We start from the raw sequence: 22,284 nt of genomic DNA on the forward strand, positions 1-22,284 counted from the left end.
GTCTTTCACAAGGAACTTTATTGGACGTGGTACCCTCATTTATTTCACCACAGATCTAAAACTTAAAAGTTCCTGATGTCTCATGAACAATGTAATGTAATAAAACATTCATTTCCATGCTCTGATTTATACAATAAAATCAACTCACTTCCAAACCATTAGGTGCTTTCTTTCAAACTCAAGGTATATGGGCTGTTTCACCCTATTCAGCAGTCCTTCCTCCCACTTACACAACTTTTCATATGTCTTAAATAAAAACGGACTTTCAGCTTATTTATTGGAATTCCAAAAATATGTAAAATGCAGAAGAAAAGGAATTCTTGACCTGTGAGAAATTATAAGTTCCTATTTTTCAAAAAGACTGCAACAGGATAAAGTAAAACACTGCCCTCGCTTTAAGATGTAGGATTCCAACATTAGAGTCCATTTAGATATTTTTAGGAGAGGTTTCAATTAAAACAACACATCAATCAATGCATAATCTTGATCCAAAGGTGAAAATTCCATCCCATCACTCCCATTTCACGCAAAATACATACATCCCCAGACAATCAGACAGACTAAAGCAGACACACATCTTAATTCAGGCATCACATCTTTCTTGGCAAATCAATAAATCATCTATCAAGATTTAACTATGTTTATAGAAGTCACAATGGACAAAAATGCCGGTGCAATAAGATTAGTACAAGTGGCGGTATTACATTCCTTTGTACGTCATTGGTTCACAATGGTTGTAATAAAAGAATTTTTCTTTAACTTTACATAAAGAGGAAGAGATACCCTCTCCATTGGATGTTAAAATGTCCATATTTTGAGTTGCATGAGAATTTCACTATGTTTTATGTTTTGAGATCTAGCTATAATATTGCAAGCTTTGCCATTTTATTCCATACCAGATCCCATTGTATCTGTTAGATTTATTTGGAATGTTTGCACTGTCATAACTAGAATTTAACTGAAGTGAATGGAAGGGACATGAAATTTTCATCAGTCACTTGTGGGCGTTTTAACATCCTGCATATCTAGCCGTAACCAGCTGAAGAAAAATGGTTTTGCACCAATTCATTTAAACATCTATACTTTAAAAATTATATTAAATAGGTTGTCCAATTTGGAAACCTCTTTTCCTCTCCACCACCCAATAGTTAAGTGCAACATCCTCCATCAACTGAATAGTCAGACCCATGGCTAGATCAAAGGTGATTTTCTTTTTCTTTATTAATCTTTTGTGCATACTCAACATGAAAACCCAATGCTTTGCACATACTCTGCACAAAAGCTTTTCCAGGAAGGGGCAAGGTGGGCTTCAACCTTCAAATGAGAAATGTACTGTGCATGGAATTTCCCACTGTTGTAAGGTGAAGTCAAATGTTTCTGTAAATCCAAAAGGAATTACATCATGAAAGGCACACAGTATCTTCCGTGAACATCTGGGTTAGCACCAACAATGGAACACCCTCCCTGCCACATAACACAAAAAAATTACAACTCAAATGCCATGTGTAGTATGTATTAGCAGGAAATGACAGCCTGGCAACTGCTTTCAAAGGGTTTGGTTTAATCCTCAACTTCTCAATTAGGTCATAGGCCTTACTAACACTGCCAGGTATCCAATAGATATCTCATTTTAGAAATTCTCTATACAACTTGAGTCTTACAGAAGTCAGTTATTTATTTAGAGTATTTTATTTTCACTTCTCCTCTCCCCCAATACTGTTTTGTGATATCTAAAACATATGCTGCTCTCTGTTAGTATAAGGCCACTTCTGTTCTCCCATAAAAACCCAGCACAGAACATGTGCAACAGCACCAGTGGAGTAGATTAAAAAGACCATCTAAAGAATCCAAGCTTGATTAGCAATGTATAAAAACAGCAACAGCAAAAAAGGGGAAAATGAAAGACAATAGCACACTCTTGTCGTGCTATTGCCTCATTAGCTCTTGTACAACAAAGTTAGAACTACAAAAAGAACTCAACAAATCAGAGACCAAAATTAAAAATCAGTAAGTGCAGTTTAAATTAGCATTAAAAATGAGATTAAAATGAGTTGTCTTTTGCTCGGTGAAAACAAGCTCCAACAGTCATGCACTTGGATTGGATTATTGATGCTCGAGCTCCTCATCGTGTTGTGGTTGGTCTGTCAGCAGCAGAGAAAACAGTAATTGTTCTCATTGTTACAGAACACTTTTGTGTCTCACTCTCTTCCCCCGAACAGTTCCACCATCTGCCTACTCCCTCTCCCCAACTGTCCGAGGAGGGTTGTATTGATGAACGTCACCGGAACTCATAGATGGGAGTGCTGTGTTCAGGGACATGTGTCAGGTTTAAAGACTGGTACCTGTTAAACAGAACAAAATACATCAAAACTTAAAGATTTAAACCTATTCAGCGCTTTTAACATTAAATAAAAACAACTGAATTTAGTGTGTGTGCGCGTGTGACTAAAGAGATCGGAAGACATTAGCCAGGGTTCTTGCTTATTATTCTGCCCCCTGATGAAAAATTTTCATGAAAGATTGAGCCAGGGAGGAGATTAAGCTCATCTGTGGTGTTTCGCAACACTGTTAAATAGCCTAATTGTACAATCTAGGAGCTTGCGACAGTGAAATTTCCAAGAATTGTCAATGTCCATTCAAACCGCAACCTTCACAAGGGAAAAGAGAAAAGGCTGGCAGGGAGATTAGAATGAAAAAAATGTGACTCCTGTACAACATAACTGTTTTATTACCCAGTCTGAAGTTCAGTTTCACAAACTTTTCACCACTATTGGTTAAATGCTTCAATTAGCAATGTGCGTCACCTCTCACTTTCAATGTTTTACTTTTACTAGTAAATCTTCAGGTGTCATTGTTTGTGGTAAGTCAGAGAATGTATTATTCTCAGAATATAGCAACAATAAATAATGTAAAACAACACATTAATCTGCTCCGAAAGTGCAGTGACCTTGCCTCTCAGGCTACTTGATACAGCTGCTCTGCATTCTGGAATTGAATGCCATCAGTTCCAGTTCAGATAGGTCATAATTCTGGCTTTGTTCACAAGGAAGCTCATGTCCCTTCACTAAGAGGCAGCAAATGATAAACTATCAGACTAACCTCAGATAACCTCAATTGTGAGGAAGTTACTACAATCTGTTTTGTTGAATAGTGTGAGTAAACATTTGAATAAATATGGGCTGATGAAGAGTCAATGTAGTTTAGTAAAATGGAAATCATATCTAACAAACTCAAAAGCAAAGTATTGTGGATGTTAGAAATATTAAATATAAAGAGAAAATACTGGAAATATTCAGCAAGTTTGTCAGCATTTATGGAGAGAAAACAAGTTGCTTAGCAGAACACCCCTGTTCAGTCTGCATGATCACCAAGCTTCCAGGTGCTGGTCGTTTTAATTCTCTGCACTGCTTCCACTCTGACTTTTCTGCCCTTGGCCTCCAACACTGTTCTAATGACTTTCAACCCAAACATGAGAGACAACAGCACATCTTTTGACCAGGAACCTTACAATCTTCTGGACTCAACACTCAGTTTCATGATTTCTGATCATAACCTCTGCTTCTGTTTTGGATAAAAAGCAAGATAGAACCTCACGACCTTACCCCTTCCCGTAACGAAAATACCCTGACAACCATTAAAATTTGCTTCCAAGTTGAATCCAACTTGCCACACTTCCCAGGATCCCATAGTTTTTTCCTTTTCTGTCTGGATTGCCACATTAAAAGATCTTGCTAAAATCTATGTAGATAATTAAATGTGCTACCTTGATTGATCCTTCTCGTGTTACCTCCTCAAAAATTCAAATCAAGTCAGATATGACCTTCCCTCATCAAATCCATGATGGACTGTCCACAATTAATCCCTGCCTTCCTAAGTGATGATTAATATTGTCTTGCAGAAATTTTTCTTACAATTTATCTAATACCAAGACTGACTGGCCTATAATTATTCAGTCTTTTCCTTTCCTCCTTTTTAATCAACCGTGCAAAGTTAGCAGTGTGCCAGCACTACAGCTTTAGTCACAGAAAATGACAGAATGATGGTCTTCTCTTGTTTCACTCAGCAGTGTGGAACACATTTCATCCAGGCATGGTTAATAATCTACTTCTCCAAAGGTACCAAAACATTTAATATTTCCTTCCTTGGAATATTTATCCCATCTAATATTTAACTTCTCCTTAACTATCTCTGTGCCTTTTCTGAAGCAAAGTATTCATTAAGAAACATGCCCATGTCTGCCTCCTCCACACATTGGTTCCCTTCATGGTTTCTACTGAGTGTTACCCTTTCTTTAGGTATCCTTTTGTTTTTATGTACTTAGAAAATACCTTCGGTTTTGACTTTGCTTGTCAATATTTTTAATGCCCTTTCTTTGATTTTCTAATTTCTTTTCTAATGTCTCCCCTGCACATCATATACTCCAGGCTTTCTGCAGCTTTAAGGTCTTAACACCTGATGCAAGTTTCCCTTTTTTGCTTTATCCTACTCAGTATGTTTCTTGACATCCAGGGTTTTGTAGATTTTGGGAGTTCCAGCCTTTTTCTTTGTGGGAACATACTTGCTCCGAATCCTCACTTATTTCCTCTTTGAACCCTCCCATTACTCTTATACTGTTGAACCATCAAGTACTTGTTTCTAGTCCACTTTTGCTAAATCACATCTCAGCTTAGTAAAGTATACCTTTTCCCAAATACTCCTGTTTAACCTTTGTCCTTGCCACTATCAACAAAATGCGCTCCCAACGATATCCCTTTTGTCTGCCAGCTTCATTCCCGGGGAATGAAGTCACACAGGGACATTATTTTTTTCAGTGGGAAACAGAGCTAAGACCAAAAGGAGTGAAACCATGATGAACCTTTGCATACAAGGCATGATGGGACTGAGGAATTTGTTTCCCAAAAAGCTGTGGATTCTGGGGGTTAATTGATCAATAGACTGTTGTCAGGCAAGGCCATCTGAAGATATATAAAAAAGCTGGGTAAAATGCAGCTGAGGTACAGATGAAAAAAAATTAATGGCTGAGCAGACTCAAGTATTGAACGGCCTCCTCCTGTTCCTACAATTATATGATCAATAATTAGTCAGGATCAACTAATTTAATATATTGATGATTTCTGCAATCCTGGATGAATGTACTAAGATTTACTTAGATCAAAATGTTTACTAGTTCCTCTCACCATTCTGAACTCCTGTGGTAATAATAGCCTTCTATTGAAGCTGTGGATTTTTGGAAGCAAATATAATAAAAGCCTGCGAAGGAAGCACCGCTGATGTCTTTGATTGTGTGATCAGGGACCAGAAACTGTTCCTGTTGGTGGAGAAAAAAGAAAAACTGGGTACAATTAAATCAATTTACAGAATAATCTAACAAAATATGCTATCGACTGGGCTCTATTTCCCAGTATATCATACCATAGAACCCTACAGTGCAGAAAGAGGCCCTTCGGCCCATCAAGTCTGCACTGAACACAATCCCACCCAGGCCCTACCCCCATATCCCTATATATTGAGAGTTTCTGAATTATTGCACTGAATGAATTTAATCAAAGACAATCGCATTGGCCAAAAAAAGGCTGATACTGTAAAGGAGACATGGTACACTTTGCACATTTAGTGCCAAACAAATGAGGAGACACTTGCATAGATTGGTGTAGTTAAAATACCCTGAAAAGCAATCTGCTTCTTGCATAGGTATGCTGTGAGGGAAAGCAACTACCATAGAGCAACCACATACAAATCAACAAGTTTTAATGGTGGGGAAACATTACATTAAATTTTCCTTATGAAAAGCAAAAGTTACAAAAAAAGAAAATGAGAGATAAAGTACTCAAGAAAAATACATTTTTGATAAAACAATGATAAACTGTTTACATACAAATAAGTACAAAGGACAAAATGCTTGCTTGAGGCTGCAAAAGCACACAAGTAACTTTCTACATAATGGGGGAATAAACCTGTCCAATAAACTGCAGAATAGCAGCACTATTACATATTAATCCACTCTGTTTGATGATTTAATTCCCATCTAAATTACAGCCTTTTAAAATTGAAATTAAAGTATTTTTTGTTTAAAGAATTTGCCCAATATCTTGCTGGAAAAATTAGTTGTAAAACTTGGCAATCATTTATAAAACTGAAGTGGAAAAGGGGAGTCAAATGCTATGTATGAAAACAATAAAAGGAAGTATCTGTATTTATGTAGCACCTCAACATATCCTCAAGATTTCCCAGAACACTTTACAACCAATTTTAAGTCTCTGTTGTAGACACAGATTAACATTTTATCATATTTTCAGTTTAGATGAAAGGTCTAAGGTGAAACATGAACATATTAGATATCAGACTGGGCTCAAGTCAAAGTACTCTTGCTGCTTAGTTAGAATGTTCTTGATTCAAATCCCAATCCAAAGGCCTAAGTATTTATGAAGCCACACTACTCTCAAACGGATGGACATGCTCCAATGTTGGGAGGTGTCTGGCCAACATTTATCCCCAACCAATATCATTTCTGTTAATCGTAGCTTGCTGTGCATCAACTGGCTTGTTTACAAAATTACAACAGTAGTACATTTCAAAAGTACTTTCCTGCATGTGAAACACTTTAGGATGTCCTAAATGCAAATACAACAGTATATATGCAATTCCGTTCAGATTCTCTTGCTTTGGTTGCTGTTTTACCAGTCATGTGCTTGCAGCATTCAGTTTTCATTTCAGATTTTTAGCACATTGATTTGTGTTTACCTCAGCTCAATTGAACTCTCACTCTGCTGCAATTCTGGTAGCAAAAGCCCTTCTCCTAATCTTGTACTCTTCTGACCGAACCCTTCAGCTTGTGACATTATCTTCAAACTTCTTGTAAGGCTACTTTTGCAACCATTTTTTCAACTGCCTTCCTTTGTGCTTCTGCCCTCTTGATTCAAAGTTGATTAATTTAAATTGGATAATTAAAAATTATTTTAGCATCAAATTACCACTTTCCTGTGTTATTTACCTTGCTAAATCTAAATTATTGGATAATACTTTGTCTTACGTAAAAACAACTTCAAATTATCAGGAGTATAGGGATCAGTAGTACAGAAATCATTTATTGCAATCTATAAAATATACCATTTCCCATTCCCCCCCTCCACCATGTGGCATTTCAGGCCTCTTTCTCCTTAGAACCGCTCTGATAATAACATGTTGAGCTATCAAGGCAATAGTACTTTGCAGTACAAAAATTGATCTCGAATCTGTAGCTCTGATGCTCGCCTATAAAATATTACAACTCATATCTCCTTTTATATGAGTTTAGAGATAGTAACCATTGCAATTTGTGAAACATACTGATAAAAATACATCGACAGATTTGTAACAATTACTGTATTAGTTGTTTTGTTTGTCTAATTTAAAAGGAACAACATGATCCTATTGGTTATCATTGAACTGAAGTACTGGTCAAGAATCATCTAAATTAGAAAATAGTTCAGTTCATTTCAAAATTGATTTGGAACTATCTGAACTGGATAACATTACATAGCAACTCCAAGCTGTAGAGGAACCCTTCTCGACAGCAATACCTGAACAGCTTTGCAGGGAAAGGGACCTGAAATGAACAACCTCCACAAAACAGTCAGAAAGAATGTAAGTAAGGACAAAACCTTGCCAAAGAAAACATCATTTAGCTTATTCAGCCCATTTCATCATGGACTTGCTGCCAACTATCAGCTACTGATCACATATTTTAAAAAGGGGTGCTAAGTTCCTTCCATTTTCCCTATAAAGAAATATAAAGCAAATCTGTTACAATCTATAACTTCAATCCCCTTCTCACATATTAATCCAGCTACTTATCTGCTTATAAAAGGTTGTTAATTTATCCTGAAACAATTCCCTTCTCTGGCAGTCTACTCTACACGTCCACTGTCCTGGTGTGACACTTCTACAACTTATTTTTTTGGGCAAATTGGAGAGTACTACGAATAAAACATACTCGCCTTGACTCCTTTCCCTCTGTGTGGCTCGTATTTTTAAGGTAGTAAGTACAGACTTTTAATTTATACACTTACTGTGCTGGCAGCCTTTGCGCACGAAGGATACTTTGAGGTCCTGTGTTTCGGGGTCGCAATCATGGAGGGAAGCTGCTGTGCATCGGCTGGTAGAGGCAGGCATGGCATCCACGTGTTGGAGCAGTTGTAGACGGGACTAAAAAGAGGTGTTGAGATTTATTTGAGTTGGAGGATTTTTATGGAGCAGTTGCAGAAGGATGAAGTCAAAACATTAATGAGTTCAACATCCTGGAAATCCTTTGCAATTTGAGGCAATTTAGTTTATGTTGTGAAGGAAAAAAGATAACCACGGTTCCTCTGTGTTCTTAGTGCACACGTGGTGGTCGTGGGATAACAGCGCCCCAAAAGAGTGACTCTGGATGACCTCCCCTCCCTCCTAATGGAGAAGTGCCTTGCCTCTGGATGCCAGCCTGTTCCTCGCTTCCTTTCCACTTCCCTCCTTCTCTTTCCCACCCCACAAAGCAAATATTATTTGTGGGTTAAATGGAAATTGAGTTTCATAGAAAAAGAGAACTGATCGAATTCATTGATAGTTCAAACATAAAGTCAGCTTGCCTCATCATAATGCAGCATCACATCTTGAAAGCAAATCAGTACAATGACTGACAGCAATCATTGGAAGTTCAGAAAAAAATTGATTGCTTGTTCAAATGTTTCTGACGAATACATGAGGTTGCAGTTCTGTTAAAATAAAATGCTCTCAAAGTCAAACACCCTTTTCACTTATAAAGAGAAAAATATAAAAGCAGGAGTAAGCCATTTGACCCATGGAGCCTGCTCCAACATTCTGTAAGAACATGGGTGATTAGCTGCCTCAGTTACATTTCCCCCATACTATGCTTAGAACTTTGATTCCCAAAGTATCCAAAAACGGGTCCATTTCAGACTTGAATACATTCAGCAACTGAGTACTCACAACTCCTTGATGTCGAGAATTCTAAAGAATTACAACCCCTAAAATGAAGGATTTCGCCTCATCTCATTCCTAAATGGTCAAACCCTTATTCTGAAACTCCTAGTTCTAGACTGTCCAATTAGGGGAAAACACCTGCATTCACGCTACAAAGTCCCTTGAAATGTCTGTACGTTTAAGTAAGATCACCTCTCATTGTTCTGAATTATCGTGAGTATAGGCCTAGTCTACTCAACCTTTCCTCATTCGACAATTCTCATATTATTGGGATCAATCTTATGAAACTTTATTGCACTCCCTCTAAGAGTAGGAGATCTAAACTGTACGAAGTATCCAGATGTGGTCTTGCCAAAGCCTTGTACAATAGCACTGAGACTTGGTTACTCTTCAATACCTTTGTAACGATGGATAAAATACTGTTTGCTTTCCTGTTGCTTGCTATGCCTGCATAGCAACTCTGTGATTTGTGTACAAGGACACCTAATGTTGCTGGATGCCAACATTTCCTAGTTTTTCACCAATTGAAAAATATTTTCCCAAAATGGAAAATGTCACATTTCTCTACTTGTATTCCATCTGCCAAATTTCTTTGAATTTACTTAACATGTTTGAATCCTTATGCAGTATCTTTGCATCCTTCTCATAGCTGTTTTTTTCCTATAAGGACACAAGAGATAGGAGCAAGCCTAGACAGATAGCCCATTGAGCCTGCTCCGCCATTCATACAGTCATAGCTAATCTCAGGCTTCAACTACACTTCCTGCCCAATTGCATATCCTTCAATTCTCTGAGGGACCAAATATGTATTTATCCCCAGCCTGAAGTGTAGGTACAGCATCCTTCGTCTGCAAATCCAAACAAATACAAAAATGTTCTAAAACATCATCTCATCTGAACTAATTGATTTTTAGTGCAGGAAGTCAGTGACCCTGATCTGACACTAACCTCACCGACCATAACCTGTATTTATTATTCATCTGACTTTTTAGCCATTTCATTTGCTTTAAACTATAACCAACTGAAGCCTCAGCCTTTGATACACAGTATCAAAAAAACCAAAGCGATCTCAAATGCGGATCGCAACAAGCCTTGAGGGTTTTAGATCAGCCTGTACATTCAATGATGAAGCATCCACAATCCACTGGGGCAGGGTAGAGAATTACCAACACCAACAACACAGTGAAGAAACTTCTCATCTCAGACCTAAGTGATCAACTGCTTATCCTGAATCTGTGGCCCCTTGACACACCAGCCAGTTGAATAAATCTCTATGTCTACCCTGTCAAACTCCTTCTGAATCTTGTATATTTCAAGATCGTTCTTCTAAACTTGAGAATATAGGGCCAATTTAGGCCCTCTCATAGGGCAACCCTCTCATCCCAAGGAGCAATCTAGTGAATCTTTGCTGTACTGTCCCAATGCTATAAATCCTTCCTTAAACAATCAAGACTAAAACTGCAGTATTCTAAGTGGATTAAGACTTAATTGAATAAATAAACTTATTTATTTATTAGCGTACTCCAAATTCTCTTGCAATAAAAGCCAAAATGCTGTTTGCCTTCCCAATTGCTTGCTCCATCTATAAGCTAACTTTGGGTTCCTGGAACCTCACACTCAAGCCTCTCTCAAGATCAACATTTACAAGTTTAATGCTTTTTTTCAAAAGACATTCTGCTTTTCCATTCTTACAAAGTGAATAAACTCACACTTCCCCACATTATTGTCCACCTGCCACCTTATTATCCACTCCTGTAACCAGTCCATCTCTTGCAGAGTTACATTTCCACCCACTTATGTGCAGTCAGCAAACTCTGATATATTACTTTGTCCTTTCATCTCAGTGATTAATATAGATTGTAAATAGCTGAGGGCCTAGCAGTGATTGTTGCGGCACTCTTGCAGTACAAGCGTTGGCAAATCATGTTGCAGTTACACAAAACCCTGGTAGCACTCATTTGGAGTAGTATGTGCAGTTCTGGTCACCACACTACCAGAAGGATGTGGAAGCTTTGGACAGTGCAAAGAAGGTTCACAAGGGTGTTGCGTGGTCTCGAGGGCATTGACTATGAGGACAGGTTGGATAAACTAGGGTTGTTTTCACTGGAAAGCCATTGGGTGAGGGGAGACCTGATAGAGGTCTACAAAATTATGAGGGGCATAGACAGGGCGGATGGTTAGGAAGCTTTTTCCCCCTCGTTGGAAGTGTCAATTACGAAGGGGCACAGCTTCAAAGTAAGGGGGGAAAGTTTAAGGGAGATGTGCAGGGGAAGCTTTTCATGCAGGGAGTGGCAAGTGCCCAGAACATGCTGCCAGAGGTGGTGGTGGAGGAAGCAGGCATATTAGCAACATTGAAGAGACAACTGGATGGGTTTGAATAGGGAGGGAATAGAGGTATACAGACCAAGTAAGGGCATAAGGTTTTTATTAGTTTAGTAACAGCACCATGAACGGCACAGTCTTGGAGGGCCAAAGGATCTATTTTGGTGCTGTACTTTTCTTTGTTCACTTCACTGGTCACTGTGAACTTAAAAACAGCCCCACTGTTTGCTTCCTGACTATTAACTAATCCTCTGTATTACCCAACTCCATGAGCCCTTTCTCTTGTCTTTTAACCTCTTATGTGGTGCTTTATCAATTGCTACATCTATCGGTTCCCCTTTATATATTGTACTAATTACATTTTCAAAACACTCTTGTTTGTCAAACACAATTTCCCTTTCACAAAACCACACTGACTTTTCTGATTATACCATGCTTTCCAATGTAAGGTTTCTTTAATAATAGATTCTATCACTTTTTCGACGATTGTTGTCAGACTAACTGGCCTGCAGTTCCCTTTTTCTTTCTCCCATTCTTGGGTAGATGAATTACATATTGCTAACTTTAAATCTGATGGGACCAGTCCAGAGCCTAAGAGTTTTAGGAAATCTTGGCTGCAGAGAAATTACAAAGGGTTGTGAACGTAGACCAGTCCATCATACGAACCAGCCTCTCGTTCACTGACTTCGTCTATACTTCCCACTGCCTCAGGAAAGCAGCCAGTGCAATCAAAGATCCCATGTATCCTGGATATACTCTTATCCACTTTCTTCCATCAGGAAAAAGATACAGAAGCTTGAAAACATGTATCAACCAACTCAAGCACCACTTCTTTCCTGATGTCATCAAACTTTTGGATGGTGTATCAACACTAAGCTGATCTTTCTCTTCACCCTATTGGTAACTGCAACACTATTTTCTGCATCCTATTCTTTCCTTCTCCCCTAGGTACTCAATGAATGGTATATTTTTGTCTGTAACTGCTTGCAAGAAACAATACTTTTCATTGTTTTCTAATATGTGACAATAATAAATGAGAGATAGCGGATGTTCTGGCTATCTTTCAGGACGAGGGTGTAGACCATCAGATCCTGGGGATATTCTGAATTTTAGTTCCTTAAAATTTCTCTAGTACTCTTTTTCTGCTGATATTAAATTTACCCATTCTTCTTAGCAGCTAGGTTATCCCCAATGCTGGTATGCAAACTTGCATCTTCTACAAATACAGATTGTGGAAACGGAAACGACATATTTGTTCAATATCTTTACCATTTCCTCATTACCCATAACGATGTCTCCTAATGTCTTCTAAGAGAGAAATGTTTACATCAGTAACTCTCTTCCTTTATATACTGTTGTAAAAACTCTTAAAATCTATTTTTTATATTCCTGGCTAGTTTGCTCCCATATTCTGTTTTTCCCCTATTTATCAACTTTTTCATGGCACTTTACTGGTTTCCAAAACATTCCAAAACCTCAAACATACTTTTTTTTTGCAAGCCTCTTTTTTTAATCTTATGCCTTCCTCAACTTCCTGAATAAGCTATGAATTATTCTTTCTTGCTGAGTTTTGTATTGTCAGTTAACTGGGAGACATTAGTTCTCTTCAGCCAAGTCAATGACAAATCCTGCAACTAGCTTAGGCCTAAGCATTGGGCACCTTGCGGTATCCCATTAGTTACAGCCTGCCAATTTGAAAATTGTTAAGTGCCACTGTTTTTTGTCCATTAACAAATGCATGCAAATTATACCCAATTCCATGAGTCCTAAATTTGTTTAATAACTTCTTCAAATGATTTTTTTTAAAAAAACCCGAACACTACATCTACCAGTTCTTCTTAGCCACCCTACATGTTAAATGCTCAGAAACAGACTTATGAAACAATATCCCTTCCATATATGTGTTGATTGTGCCCAAATATTATTTTCTAAATGGCCTTTTTAGTGTTCCTAATAAAAGATTTGAGTATTTTCCCTAATACTGAGGCAAGCCTAAATTGTCTTGAATATTTCCTCCACGTGGATTTAAAGGTTTGAGTACACTAGCTATGACTAACACTATATTCTGCACTCTCTCGTTTCCTTCTCTATGAACGGTATGTTTTGTCTGTATAGCGCGCATGAAATAATACTTTTCACTATGTTAATATATGTGACAATAATAAATGAAATCAAAATCAAACAATTTATGCTGATACTACAATGTAGTCCCGAAGGATTGCTGGATATTTTGGGAGTGCCATCTTTTGGATGAAACATTACACCAAAACACTGATTATCTGCACAGCTAGACACAAGACTAACTGACACTTCTTTTGAAGATTAGTAAAGAGTTCTTCTGATTTTCAAGCCTTTATTTGTCTCTCAATCAACATACGTTAAATAGTCATCCATTTCATTGCTGTGCACAAATTGGTTGCTGTATTTAACCACAGAACTAACAATTAGATGCAAAGTGCTTTGGGATGCTCTGCAGATGTAAAAGGTGACACTTATACTCTTCTAATTCTGTGTGTTTATATGCAGCTCTTTCTTTCTTTGGTACAATTCCAAAATGACACCAACTTGAAATGCGTCCTAACTTCCAAAACATAGTGCAGAAAACATTAATATATACAGCAAAATAAATAATATAGGAGTAAGTCAACAGATACAAAAATCTGATCAGATAGATAGAGATCTAATTGCTTGGAGGACCCTGGGGTCCAGTGACAGACTCCAGTTTGAAAACCTCTGTTTCAAGACTCCAAGAACTGAGAAAACTTTCCAATGATACATTTTAAAAACAGGTTTTCATTTTCTGCAAAATATCACATACTTTCACTATGATTCCTCAAACATTCCATATTAAGTTTCAAAACAGAAATGTTTAAGTATTTTCAAAGATTGACAAGAGTTCCAGAATTGACTGCATTCTTGCTGATTCTTGTAGGCAGCTGCAGATATCTAACTATTGCAAAATTAACCAAATAAATCTAAAATAATTAATAAAGTTTGCAATCTGACACCTAAAGGACAAACACAGATCAAGAAGGGCCACTTATAGCCTTAGATGAAAGGCTGAGTGTAGCCATTTCTTCACAGAAGAACTGAAATCCACATTCTCAAAAAATAGCAGCAGTATGGTGAACTGAGCATGTATCTACTCAATAAATGACTAGTAATGAAATCTGAAGAACATAAAACCTAGAAACTTCAGTATTAGAAAATAACAAATCATAACGTGGATCCTGAAAACTTTTCCTGCTGGAATTGGAGATGATAAATGTACTTCAGATTTAATATAAGACTTAAAAAATGCGAGGTTGAGGGTCAGAAACATTTGATTATCATGTTCTCTATCAGGGAGCAACAGAAATGTAAACATTACAGCACAGCGCTTTTTTTTAAAGCTACAGGAAACAGGAAATAACTCATTTTAAAGATTATAGGCATTTGAAAGGAGTTAATTACAGAAATTATCCATTCCTGTTTTTCAGCATCCCAATCAGATCTATAACTAAAGATAGAAAAGTGGAGTTTTTTTTTTAATGTGAATTACTTATATCTTAACTTGGTCAGTCCATTCTTGGTAAGTACAATATATATCGTCTCTGCAGAAATCTTCTATTTTTGGCTTCAAAATTCAGCAGGAAGCCAAAATGTTAACAAGCAACCCATAAAGAATATGAATCACCATTTTCTTCCAAATGAGGAGGCTTCAGTACAAACTAAACACTGCAATGTGTTCAGTGGAAACTGACATTTCCCAGTTCTGCCTCCAGTACCAGAAAGGACAGTTTTTTTTAAGTTCAAGGGTTTGAGTGGCACAGTGGTTAACATTGCTGCCTCACAGCACCAGGGACTCAGACTGGACTGCAGCCTTGGATGACTGTCACTGTGGAGCTTGCACATCTCTCCATGTCTGTATGATTTCCATCTGGGTGCTCCAGTTTCCTCCCACAGTCCAAAGATGCACAGGTTAGATAGATTGACCATGCTAAATTGCCCCTTAGTATAGGTTAAGTTAATTAACCATGGTAAATGCGCAGGCTTACGGGGATAGGGTCGAGGGGAGAGTCTCAGTGAGATGTTCTTTTGGAGAGTCAGTGCTGACTCAATGGGCTGAATTGCTGCACTATAGGGATTCTATAGTTCCATGGCAAGCACAATCACTGATTAATCATTTAAATCCATCTTCTTGTGAATGATAAAGACCTCCAAGTTCAAAAGACTAAGGGGCTCCAGTATTCCCACCAGGCAAGGAGGTTTTAAATGAAATAAAGTTTTTTCTTAAAATAGGGAGCTGGCAAGGATCTTTTAAACTGAAAAGGTTTCTTCCCCATCCCCCAAACTCCACAGTATGCACCCTTCTGCAAAAGTAAATCACATTTGACATTGTGGCTTATAAATTTTCAGTAAAACTATTACTTGTTCAAATTATTTACTTTCAATCAAAATTATTCTTTAAGACACTCCAGGCAGTTGATCTGTAGTGGGGTTACTTGTCACTGAAGCTGTCATAGAAAAATATCTCACAGTAATCTATAAAATTTTAACAGGACTAGACAGGGGTAGATGCAGGAAGGATGTCCAGAACCAGGAGTCTAAGGATATGGTGAAAACCTTTTAAGACAGAGATGAGGAGAAATTTCTTCATCTAAAGCATGGCAAGTCTGTGGAATTTGTGACCACAGAAAGCAGTTGACGTCAAAACATGTACAAAATCAAAGTTAGATGTAGTTCTTGAAGCGAAGGGATTCAAAGGATATGGGGGGAAGGCAGGAACAGGTTACTGAGTTGTGTGATCAGCCATGATCATAACGAATAGCGAAGCAGGGTCGAAGGGCCAAATGGGCTACTTCTGCTCCAATTTTCTAACCAATCACAGGTCGATATCTTGCTCAAGATGCACTCTCTAGCCAAATAAAAATGAACAAAATTGCCCCCTTTTTGAAGGGACACAAAGGAGCAAACATGCAAGTAACAAACAAGATGTACAATAAGATGGAGGCATGTGCCTGTGGTCCATTGCAAAGTGAGTTGCTTAATTCAGTCATAGCACTATAGGTAATTGCCAAGTAGAGACCAAAGGTTTCCCTATGGGAAGAGAAATAAACTTGAGGACAGGTAACCGTAGTAAATAGTCTCATCTTCCTAGGTTACTTTTACTTGCACTCCTTTGCCTTTGCTTTCGTTGGAGTTCCAAGTGAAAGAGAATTTTATGCTGATCAGTCAGCTTATGAATGAAGGCCAGAAGTACAATCTAAATTGGAGTAACATTGGTCTATTAGAAAATCATTAAATGGTGCATTTTTACACACAAGCTTCTCCAAGGACTTCCTGTATGTTCTGCACATAATGTTATTAGATTATATTGGTAGCCAGGCAGACTGGTTAGAAATGTGTTATACCCATTTCTAATGTTGGGAGATATTAGAAGAAATGGAAAATTGTTTCTATTTGCATTGGGAATGCTCCATATTATAGAACTATTGGAATAAAGTTAGATGCTGCTTTAGGCCTCAACTGGAAGTGTATACAGTTCTGGTCACACTGCAGAGAGGACATATTTGCTCTGCAGTAAAGAAGAGATTTACAAGAATATTGTCAGGGCTTGAAAATTGCAGCTATGAGGGAAGATTGGATAGACTAGATATGCCTTCCTTAAGATAGTGGAATCTGAGGCGTTACACAATTGAGGTGTACAAAATTATGAGGGTGCTAGAAAGGGTAGACAGGGAAGACTGGTTTCCCTTACCCAAGAGGTCAATTACTAGGAAGCATAGATTTAAGCATAGATTTAAGGTAATTGGTAAAAGGATTAGACAGGACATGAGGAAGAAAAGCTTTTTCACCCAGAGGATGATGGGCATCTCAAATTCACTGCCTGAATTGGTGGTTGAGTCTTAAAAAATGGACCTAGATCAGCACCTGAAGTGCTGTAACCTGCAAGGCTACAGATCAGGTGCTAGAATAAAGTAAGTGGCTAGTTCTTTTTATTCCCCTCTTTTTTGACCAGTGGACATGATGGGCAGAATACTCTCTTTCTGTACTGTAATTTTTCTATGGTTCCAAGGATCTTAGCTGAAACGATAATGCACAACATCATGGGATTCAGGAATTGGAATTTTTTTTGACGATTTCTGAGAGAAGTATGAATGTAAGTTCATTAACATGCAACAAAAGTTTTACCTTGATAACTTGCATCCAACAGGTGACGGATACTGTGACCACTAAGCAATATAAAGGCAAACTCCATACCACAAATGGCATCCAGGGCACAACTACCTAAGGGTGCCCAAATTGTCATATATTAGAACATACTGGGAGCAAACAGACCAAATAAGAATCATTGGCCGATTAGAAAGGTGAAAAGGTACCCTTAGTTACTTGTTTTGTCAAAGAATTATTCTCTCCCTGAGCAGGGAAAACAAAATGAAGGTGTCAAAAATCCAGAGCAAACAGGATTTCCTAGGTAATAGTTTGATAATCAATTATACGCCATAAAGTATGACTTTTGATTCTTGAAGAACCCTGAATTAACATCAAAGGGCCTACATTATATAGAGACAGGGCCATTTATGTGTGGTCAATGATATCTGACAAGATTATTCCTTTTTTGGTGCAATATAAGGAAATGCAGATGGTGAATCGAAGAGGTATACAGATAGGACACACTGTGGATTGCTAATTTGCTTTTGTTAACCAACCTGAAGTTCTTGCTTTTTCAAAGTAAAAAAAAAATCAATGTTTATCTATTGTAGTATTAATACATACAGCCACAGTGACATAGCCTGAGTTTTCTCTCACAAAGTGGTAGATTGGAAGTCCAGGAGGAAGAAAGGTGAAATTGAAGTAGATGCAAGAGCAAATTAAAGTTGAGGTTCAAGGGAAATAAACCACTACTAGGGCACATTTCACAGCAGCAAGAACAAATGCTAGGTCACAGTTAACATGGCTCCCTTGGAGATCAAGGAGAGGGATCTTGTGCTGTAAAAGGACCAGGGAAATGAATGTCACTTCCTACTTTATTCTCAAATGAAGTTACCTCTTCTACTTCATCTGCAAATCTATATCACACAGCTCCTCCGTGCTTCGTACATCAGAGAATTAGATTAAACATAACAATTCTCTTGAAAACATTCACTTCTCACTGTACACATCTATGCAAGTGCTCTTCAGGATAAGGTATCTTTCCTGAGTAATCATCCCCCTTCTTTGGGAAAGCATTTCTAAGTGAAACTCACTTTTTTGGGCTATCAAGGTGGGGAAGTTCCTTAGAGCTTCTTGGACATCACTGCTATAACTTCAGCGGATGTCCTGCTTGTGCACAAATGTAGGATTTTCACTGAGGTCACAGTGGTGACGATGAAGTGCTGTGCACACTAACATGTCACCCCCAATACTATTCTACGTTTGGTATTTTTTAGACATACATATAGTCCAAATTATAGTAATCCAGTTCAACAGATTAAAGAAAAAAGTCTGTTGTTCTTTAAAACAAAAATAGTCCAGAGCAACGTAGCCATACAACATGCTAGTGCTCACTCTCTGCAGCATTGCAGATTTCATAGAACAATTCATTTTCTACCACAGAATCTCCAGCTTTAACAATCTGCACATAATGTCTGCAACAAAGTTTAAACATTTCTCCTGCTTGCAAAACTCTTCCCAGTATCATTATGAAATATTGCCCCAAGGTAGCAATTATACTAGTAATCATTCATTTGATAATTGCATTCACAAGTGTATCGAGACACGTGAAGCATAAGGTCCTGGCTTCAACTCCTCACTAAACCAAGTCAACCGGAAGGGCATTATAGTTGGGAGAATTAATCAAAGTTCCTGCTCCTGATCATTATCCAGTGATTGCAGTGGAAATGTGCAACTTTGTGGATAAGATCTTGGTGCAGCTGAATTGTCAAACAGTCTGACACACACTTCCCAAGGCATCATAGCCTATCAACAACTTCAGGACAGGATGCAAGAGAGAAAATGTAAATATTAAGATCTGATCATCTATTAAGTCAGGTTATTGGTTTGTGCAATAAGCCAAGAAAAGGCCTCGGATTTGTCCCTTGGAAGATCAGCACAAGTTTACCAAGACGTTTTCCTGCTCACAGCAGCAATCAGTGATTTGAGAAAGTATTCTGAAATCTTTATCCTGGCTTCACTCAATTATGCAGTAAAATAAAATTACAATACTACAATGTGGTCAGAGATCCTCTGTGTTTGCCTGTTAGGATAATACATAGGTTTCAACACACATACTTAATAATCTTTGTTACCTTCCACCTCATGAAGACAAAATCACTGTTCTTTAACTCTTCATAATCAAATTCATCTGAGTTAAATGTTTTTGCATATTGGTAAAATGCCAAGAACTTCCCCTGGGAAAAAAAAATTTTAAAAAGTAAGCACACCAAAAAGCCACAGCACTGCACATACAACACTAAAATCCTACAGCAGAGGAGATATAAGGATTTGAAGATGCATAATCCTAGTCACTGCACAAGAAGGTTAAAATTCAGAAGAGGGACTAAAATTGCTGAACAAGGCTTTGTTAAGAAAACAACATAGGTAAATTATAACAATTGTGTGATTTTCTTAAGTACCACAGTGTGCTTTGCCTACTTATGAGAAAAAATTCAATCTCTAATTGAAAATTTGTTTCCAAAAAGAATCTAATTTCTCAACCAAACAACGTTCTAAGTTCTAAAGATCGACAGTCACATCATTGACATGCATTCAACTTTGACATGCTTTGAAATATCAAAACAGGAAATGCTATTTGCATTTATCCCATTTGCGGTTCTGGCAGTCCAACCATAATCCAATTCCTATAACATGGCTAGTTTATTTGTTAAATTTCATTTTCCTGGAGGTGCAGAATTTTCAATAGATTTTCACGATAAAAATCTTTAAAGGGTTCAAATGTAATCTCTTAAAAAAGTCCCAATTTTATGCTCAAAATTTTTAAGTTTAACACTTTTGATTCAAGCTACATTTGTTACTTTTGTACAGTTTTGATCCCACAAATGCAACGTTTTTCCTCAGAGCTTCAAGAACCATGAACTTTCCAACATATTTCATGCCTCCATATAACAGACTCTGCAAAGGTGGACTTCTTCCATGAAGGTCACAGAAACCACATGGGACATTTTTTTTTTGAAAAAGGACATATTAAGCAGCTCCGACAGTAAGTGGATAAAGATATTGTCTGGTGTAACATTGAGTCACACACTCCAGAAGGTTCCAGGTTTTCCCAGTTAGGTGATATCAGACAAGGCAGTAATTGAGGGGAGTTAGAGGTTACATCTCAGTTTAATATCCCTGAGTTAGAGAGCACTAACTTGATATTTTGAGTTTATCTTGGGATAAATAACTTGTGCTTCTCAAAAGTTAAGCTTGGTTGCTGCAGAAAGTAGTTTTATGAAAGACCAATAATTTTCTCCAGATCTGCCAATGTCACTCTTTAGTTAGGTGCACAGGTGAGCTGGAATGCCTTTCTCTTGAGCAGTGCCTTATCCTGAAAAATGACTGACCCACCCCAGAAATTTCTCAATCCATGTCAGTGAGATGGAAAACTCAACATGTGGACAAATTTCAGGGAAAGCACCACCTTCGACCTCTCCATGGCACACAGGTAACATGTCCATTTAGTAATAATTGATAATCATATTTACAAGAAATGTCTCAGAAGCTAAATGGAAAATGACAGAAACTCTTCGTTGGTTGAGGCTGACACGCACAGTTGCAGGAAGAATGGGAACTTTCTTGTACATCCAGTTCTATACCTCATCTAGGAGTGATCAATATTTCATTCCCAGAATTGGTATCTTTCACTTTGATCAAGTCAATGTTCATGCAAAGCAACCCAAAACACAATGGGCTGAATTTTAACACTTACCTTAAACCATCAACCTCTGCATTTAATGGAGCACACAACCAGCCTGCTCCCACGAGGCAGGTTGATGATTTAAATATTTTGGTTTTACAGTGATTGGCCAGATTTCTCATACCTTAAAGCGGCATAGAGAAGGCAAGTGCCTTTACAGCACTGCTTGAGGGCCAGGAGAAGTGCTCAACACCCACCCGGATCAATAACTGGATGTACCTGCTCTGTGGCTTGTTCATGAATCCCCTCTGCCTGATTATGTCACTGTCAGGTAATATTCAGGCCAGTGTCTAAAAATGCAAGATTAAAGTGTAAAACATTTCTCACGTACCCAATGTTTCCTATCCACATCTTCATCTGCATCCCATTTTCTTGTTAAAAATGGATGTTTTTTACTGATTATTTCTCCTTCAAAGAAGGTCGTAAGAGTTGGATATTCCTGTAACATTTGAAATTGAACAAAGAATGTAAAGTTATACCATTTCATGACGAACTCTTACAAAATTAGCTCTCATTATTATTAGACTATTTCATAACTATTAAAGAACAGCATTGACATTATAAACTGTTGGCACCCTTCAGGAAAAAAGCAAAAAAAGCCCTCTAAAAAGTTAGTTCCTCTAATGTGCAAGGTCCTACTGGCCATTTACAGCACAGATATTAACATATTTCACAGCAAAAGGATATTGCTAATAGTATATTAGTGGGGAGATCTCATTGAGACGTATAAGATGATGAATGGGATGGATAGGATAGAGGTGGAGAGACTCTTCCCGCTCAAAAAAGACAGTAGGACTAGGGGGCACAGCCTCAAGATAAAGGGGAGGCGGTTTAGAACGGAGTTGAGGAGGAACTTCTTCACTCAAAGGGTGGTGAATCTCTGGAATTCTCTGCCCGTTGAAGTGGTGGAGGCTGCCTCGCTAAATATTTTTAAGAAGCAGGTTGATGGGTTCTTGATAAGAGAGGGGATTAAGGGTTATGGGGAGAGGGCGGGAAAGTGGAACTGAGCCACGACAGATCAGCCATGATCTTATTGAATGGCGGGGCAGGCTCGAAGGGCTAGATGGCCTACTCCTGCTCCTATTTCTTATGTTCTTATGTATTATTCAGATATATAGGTGAAG

At 37.9% G+C, this 22,284-nt stretch overlaps 1 protein-coding gene across 2 annotated transcripts in view; it reads right to left on the reverse strand.

Annotated features, from left to right (window-relative positions):
• gid4 (GID complex subunit 4 homolog) overlaps positions 1 to 22,284 on the reverse strand; it is a 42,170-nt gene continuing 19,886 nt past the window's right edge. The window contains exons 3-6 of one of the 2 annotated variants that reach the window (XM_080206626.1): positions 21,492 to 21,599; positions 19,551 to 19,652; positions 5,178 to 5,308; positions 1 to 2,342 (exon numbers count right to left, since the gene is read on the reverse strand). In XM_080206626.1, the coding sequence (XP_080062752.1) occupies positions 2,279 to 2,342; positions 5,178 to 5,308; positions 19,551 to 19,652; positions 21,492 to 21,599 (405 nt within the window). In that variant the 3' untranslated portion in view covers positions 1 to 2,278. Of the gene's footprint in view, positions 2,343 to 5,177; positions 5,309 to 8,048; positions 8,185 to 19,550; positions 19,653 to 21,491; positions 21,600 to 22,284 lie in introns of those variants that run through there. The other variant, XM_080206627.1, reaches the window with a different exon arrangement.

The sequence above is a fragment of the Carcharhinus amblyrhynchos genome, chromosome 18 (assembly GCF_965287045.1).
Source record: "Carcharhinus amblyrhynchos chromosome 18, sCarAmb.v2.hapA, whole genome shotgun sequence".
Classification (NCBI taxonomy): domain Eukaryota; kingdom Metazoa; phylum Chordata; class Chondrichthyes; order Carcharhiniformes; family Carcharhinidae; genus Carcharhinus; species Carcharhinus amblyrhynchos.